The sequence below is a fragment of the Terrapene carolina genome, unplaced genomic scaffold (assembly GCF_002925995.2).
Source record: "Terrapene carolina triunguis isolate 2854851 unplaced genomic scaffold, T_m_triunguis-2.0 Scaffold40794, whole genome shotgun sequence".
In the NCBI taxonomy this organism is placed as follows: domain Eukaryota; kingdom Metazoa; phylum Chordata; order Testudines; family Emydidae; genus Terrapene; species Terrapene triunguis.
The window spans coordinates 1-6,136 of record NW_020705145.1 but is presented as its reverse complement, the minus strand read 5'-3'; the positions used below and the strand labels follow the sequence as shown (position 1 = coordinate 6,136).

The window sequence follows — 6,136 nt, the reverse complement described above, 5'->3', positions numbered from 1 at the left end:
CGGTGCTCAGGAATCAGAGCTGGAGGAGACGCAGCCTGGAGCGAAGGGACACAGGCGATGCCTCCAGCCAGAGCCACAGTCCGGCCCATTGATCCAACCCCAGAGTCAGTTGAGTTTGCAGATGTGGGAAAACATCCAGCTGAGACAGAAACTGGCCCCCACGGGCCCCGCTCCCAGCCAGGCTCCTGGCGCCATCCCCGTGGCCTGCCAATGCCACGCCACCCAGAGCCCTGGTGCCTCCTGGTGACCCAGCACCGCTGTCTGCCCAGCCAGTGCATGCTGGGGAGGGACAGCTGCAGGAGGGGTGTCTGGGCACAGGGCACCCCAGGCCAGGGGCATGAGGGGCATCTAGCAGGGCAGCAGCCGAGTGGCTCCTTTGGGGAGGACCAGTGTGACGAAACAGGGCATTTCCTTAGTGTTTTGCATGAACACGGTGTGGGTCTCAGTTTCCCTGGGTGCTGCCTGTGTAATGAGGGGGTGGGAGAGGGTTTGTTATTGCAAAGGACCAGGTGTGACCTCGCCTAGCAGCCGGGACCCCTGGACACCAGAGAGCAGCCTGGTGATGGCAGACCCGGCGACGGGTGACCTGGTGACCGGGAGGCCCAGCCCAGTGGCCTCCGGTTCTGGCCAGTGCGAGGACAAGGGGCTGAGGAGAGAGGACCCGGGGCTGAGGAGAGAGGACCCTGGTGACCCGACCGGCTGGTTCCAGCCAGGGGGGAACAAAGGAGAGAAGAGTGAGGGCCCAGGTGATCTCTTTGCCCAGGAACGAAGACAAAGGGCGGAAGGGATATAGGGTGGTCGGCTGGGAGGAGGGGGCTGCTGGACTGGGGACAAAGAGCAGTCAGAATCGGGGACAGACCCAGCTGGACGGGGCTGAGACTGGCCAGGCCCGAGGCCCCTGAGAACTGCCCGTGCTGTGTCCAGATGTACAATGAACCCACCTGTGTTACGCTGGCGGAGAGTCACGGCAGGCTAGAGATCAGGGGGCGGGCATTGCTCCCCTGGGTATGGTGGCCCCGAGCAAGTGGATTCCCTGAAGAATTATCTGAAGAAGTGAGGTTTTTTTACACAGGAAAGCTGATGCCCAAATAAATCTGTTAGTGTTTAAGGTGCCACCGGACTCCTTGTTGTGTTTGTGGATTCCCTGAGGGGCCCACGGCAGAGCCAGGTGTGCTGATGGCTCAGAGAGGTGCGGGCCCTGGAAGCTGTGGAGCCTGGGGAGGGCTGTCAGACTGATGGGGCCGTATGGAGCAGAGAGAGCAAAGGGCCTGGGAGTCCGGGACACCTGCCTTCCCGTCAGGAGCGCCCTCCGGCCCCTTCTCTCCGCCCAGCGACCTGGAGAGAGGCCCAGAGACAGCCAGGCAGCCTGGCTCATACAGCTGTGACTATGGAGCTGGGGGATCTGGCCCTCCGCCCCAGTCCCCCTTACACTGCCGCACACCGTTACCTCCTGCATCCCCGGCCCCCTTCGGTTCCTGGGGAGCCCCACCCAGTTACCTCCCAGCTGCCCCCTGCCTGACCAGCCACCGTCCCTGGATTCCCCTCCTCCAGAACCACTGCCTGTCGGTTCCGCTCCACCATTTTCAAATGTCGATCACACACTCAGCCGAATGCCCCCACACAGCGCTCACATGTTTGGCAGCGATTCCCTGGGCATTTCAAACCGTTTTATTTATCAAAACAGCCTGTACAAAGAGAAGGAAAAGCCAGACCCGTGGCTGGGGGCCAGGAGCCAGTACGAAGCCAGATACCAAAATGAACCCCAAACGCTCCAACTTCTCCAGGCCCTGCCACCCAGTCTCTCGTGCCTCGAATACGGCCCCTGAGGCCAGGCTGGACCCACACGCCAGCCCCTTCTGGCCCTAGCATTTTTTGGGGGGGGAGAGGGGAGTCAACAAGGGTAATCCTGGGGGGCAGCTGCATCCAAAATCAGCCACACAAGAGTGACACTTCCTAGCACCGTGGTTGGTCCGGCGCCAGACCAGTCCCCGATGGTTACAGGCTGTGGGACCCCCGGCACCGGAGGGTTAAGAACAGGCTGGAGAAACCCGTCATACTCGATCCTGCCTCAGGAAAGCGGCTGGAGCAGACGACCCCCAAGGGTCCCTCCAGCTCTGCAGCCCTATGGCATGACCCTGGTTCTCTGCTTGCTGGGTGCATAGATCCCACACTGGCCAGGGCAGTTACACAAGCCTCAGGCTAAAATCCAAGATCTCTTCCCATCAGCAGTGTGGAGCGGTGCCTCCGTCAGCCCCTCTAACGGGATTTATGAGTTTACCCTGTATAAGCTTTATACAGGGTGTGACGAAGTGGGGGGTTTTCTTGTTTTCTGTGGAGTTTTCAATGGTTTGCATGTGGAGGGGGTGGGACTCAGTTTCCCTGGGTGTTACTGGTTTAACGAGGTGAGGGGAGAGGGAGTTTGTTTTGCAGAGGACCGGAGAGAGGACTTGGGGAGCCAGCCGATGGCCTGGAGGACGGATACCCCAGCGACCGGTGACCTGGCGACCCGGTGACCCGGAGGCCCAGCTGAGGAGACGCAGCCGGTTCTGGCCAGTGGGCGGACAATGGGCTGCAGAGTGAGGACCCAGTGACCTAACCAGCCGGTTCCAGCCAGAGGACAGAAGCAGGAGAGGAGGCCCCGGTTTACGACCCTGTTTACCTGGAGAGAAGACAATGGACAGAGGTGGAGCCTGGGGCCGGCGATCTCAGATGCCCAGCTGGGAGCAGGGGGGCTCTGGGCTGGAGAGGGGGAGCAGGCAGAGCCTACCTGGAGGCAGAGAGACTGGGATGTGCTGGGATGAGGGAGGCCAGGCCTGAGGCCCCGAGAGTTTCCTGTGCTGTGTTCAACCCTCAGTAAACCCTCCTGTCTTACACTGGCTGAGAGTTGCTCCGGTCTAGAGAACAGGGTGGCATCAACCCCTTCGGGGGTGAAGGCCCGGGGGGTCCAGAGCAAGTGGACTCCGTGAGGGGGCCCATGGCAAGAAACAGGTGTGCTAAGGCTCCGAGAGGTGCGGCTCCAGGAGGTGGAGGGGCCTGACCCCAAGAGAGAGTGGACCCCCACGAAGGGCTGTCTCGCTAACAGGGGCACCCCCCACGGACCGCACGGGGCCAAGAGTGGGCACGATCTGTGAGTCCGTGACACAGGGTAAAACGGATTTATTTGGGTTTAGACCCCGTTGGGAGTTGGGCATCTGAATGTAAAAGACAGGAACACTTCTGTAAGCTGTTTTCAGTTAAGTCTGCAGCTTTGGGGCAAGTAATTCAGACCCTGGGTCTGTGTTGGAGCAGACGGGTGTGTCTGGCTTAGCAAGACAGGGTGCTGGAGTCCTAGGCTGCCAGGGCAGGAAAGCAGGGGCAGGAGTGGTCTCGGCACATCAGTTGGCAGTTCCCAAGGGGGTTTCTGTGATCCAACCCGTCACAGTGGGTAGCTCTAAGCCCTCCACCCTGGCTAGCCACCAGGAGGGCAGGGCTGAAGCAGCATCTGGCTCCCACCCCGTGGCTATTTGGGCTGGAAGTAGAAGTCGGTGATGGCAGCTTCCCCTGGGTGGGTGGTGAAGCTGATGGGCTCGTTGTCCTGGGCTGAGGTGCAGAGGAACCAGCCCGGGTAGGCAGCGGCCTCGAAGCGATGTGTGCTGCCGTTGTAGGTCTTGAAGAAGGTGAAGCGCTTGGCCTCCTCATCCTTGTAGAAGAGCTCGATGAGGTGCATGTCCTGCGGGCGGGGGAGGAGGGTAGGTTAGAACCAGTGACGCCTCGAGACAGCCGAACACAATGGAGTGTGGGGCTGGGAGGCTGATCTGGGCCCCAGGGGCAACTGTTTGTATTGACTAGGGAGAGGGATTGTGGCCTGCTGGCCAAAACCCAGCCAGGCCCATTGAGAGGCCAGGGCCGGTCCCTCCTCTCTGACCTGTGGGCTCAGGCTGTCTGCAAACTCAGGCATTGGCTCTGCTCCAGTCCCATTCTGCACAGCCAGGACAGCTGGAGATGAACCTTTTCTGTGATGAATGCTGAGAGTGCGGGACACTCCCGTGATCCCAGGAGGGGGGCTCCGGGAGCTGGCTGGTAGGGCCTACGCCCTGGTCCAGCCCTGGCTCTGAGCAGGGCTTTGAGAACCCTGCAGCAGAGACTCAGGGAGGGGCCGGCAGGGGGTCCCTGGCATCGCACTCACCTCCAGCTGCAGCCGGGGCTGCTCGGCTGTTCCACAAGACAGGCCCTGGCTTCCGCCTTTGATGCCCAGGATCAGGGGACACCTCTTGCGCTCCAGCCTTCTGTTCGGGACCACGCTGACCTTCTCTGCAGAGGGAGATCGAGAGGGGAAAATGTGATCAAAGCACGGCCAGGGCCTCCCCCAGGGCAGGTCACTGAACTCCCAGCATTGGCTGCTTCTGGTCCCCCCTCACTGCCTCATGGCCCCACTGTTCTCCATGGGCCAGGCTCCCTGGCTGGACTACATCTCCCAGGATGCACTGTAGTAGAATCATGTGTCTTGCATCGCAGTGCATCCTGGGAACTGTAGTCCAGCTGGGGCACCTGGCCCAGTGAGGAAAAGAGGAGAATGAGGCGAGTGAACTACAGCCCCCACGAGGCCCTGCAGCGGCTGGGGCGACCGCGATTCACTCCCTCCCAGCAAAGTGACACGGAACCTCCCCCCATTCCCAACCCGCCCCTCCCTGCTGGGCGAGATTTGGACTGTTCACCCCAACTCGGGGTGGAAACTAAATTCGAAAGGTAGGAATTTCCCCAGGCTGGGACCTGATTTTTCACCGGCCCTAGGAACAGTGGAGGGGCTGGGTGGGGCTCAGGACCAGGCTCCGCCCTTCCTGCTTGTTGCAAAGGGTTCCCCTGAGCAGCCATTCTGTTAGTGTGCAACGTGCTGGCCGCTGGAACGAGACCAGGAGACCAGCAGAGTGAGTGGGGCAGGGGGCGCCTGGCTCTGCTGGCATCTCAGCCCCTTGGGGTGGGCATCGCTGGCTGCAAACTCCCAGGAGCGTTGTGTGGGGACAGAGCCCCGCCTGGCGTCTCCCAGCGCCCAGGAGTCAAATGGACTAAGGAAGCTGGAGCCAGGTGCGCAGGGGGCGGCGTGAGGTCACCAGCCGTGAAACCCCAGCAGGGACCCTGGGGGCAACCAACCTTCCTGGCTGGCATTTTCGCCCTGCAGGTTCGCGGCCGCCAGGCTGTTGTCCCGCAGGTAGAAGGCCTTGTGGCTGGTGTCGCGGATCTGGTAGTGGAACGGCTGTTTGGTCGGCCGCAAGCCAGGGGTGGGTAAGTTCACAATCTCCAGGTTGTTATCATGGAGCGTCACGCTCACGTTCCCGCCCCCGACATCTGGGAAACAAACCAACAAGCCCATTACCCAGGTGCTGCTGTGTGACCCCCCTCCCTAAATCTGCCACTCGGATCCCCCTACCTGCTGTGACGTTATTGATATAATCTGGGACCATATAGATCATTGTTGCAACCAAGGTCCTGTAGTGGCACGCAAATCTTGTATAAAGGGGGTCAAATGCGGTGTCTAAGACAAGGTTATGGTTTACTGGTTATGATTAGGCTGATATGTGTGTATCAATTTTGTAGTTGAAGTTATGAATATTGGCTCTATACTGTCTGTATTTCAAACTTATGCTATGCTGCTGGGTGACATCCCAGACAAACTGGTGTTAGCTCTGCCTAGCCTGCTTGATGGCCCATTAAGGACCATTAGCTATACAATGGACCCTTTGAGAGAAGGCCAATATGCCTTGAGACTCAGCAAAGTATGCAGGAACTTGCCCATGTGACTCCAGACTCCATTTTGCTGTAATTTTCCACAGTAAGAACAAAGAGGTGTTCTTACACCTGGAAAAGACTATATAAGGCCCCCAGTCTCCCCTCATCTCCATCTGGTCTTCAATCCTGCTTCATACCTCTGGAGGAACTTTGCTACAAGCTGAAGCTTTGAACAAAGGACTGAGGACCCATCCCAGCGGGGGGATGTATTCCAGAGACTTGATTTGAACCTGCAGTTTATTCTATCGCTGCTGCAAGCCTGAACCAAGAACTTTGCCATTACTGTATGTAATTGATTCCATTTAACCAATTCTAACTCTCATCTCTATCTTTTTCCTTTTATGAATAAACCTTTAGATTTTAGATTCTAAAG

At 59.0% G+C, this 6,136-nt stretch overlaps 1 protein-coding gene across 1 annotated transcript; it reads right to left on the bottom strand.

Annotated features, from left to right (window-relative positions):
* Positions 1-3,499: 3,499 nt before the first annotated feature.
* LOC112115035 (interleukin-36 receptor antagonist protein-like) lies at positions 3,500-5,322 on the bottom strand (the record flags this gene model as incomplete). Its single annotated transcript, XM_026646739.1, has 3 exons — positions 3,500-3,709; positions 4,166-4,290; positions 5,128-5,322. Coding segments are annotated over 3 exons (530 nt in total), but the record flags the coding sequence as incomplete, so codon positions are not given.
* Between the last annotated feature and the right edge of the window lie 814 nt (positions 5,323-6,136).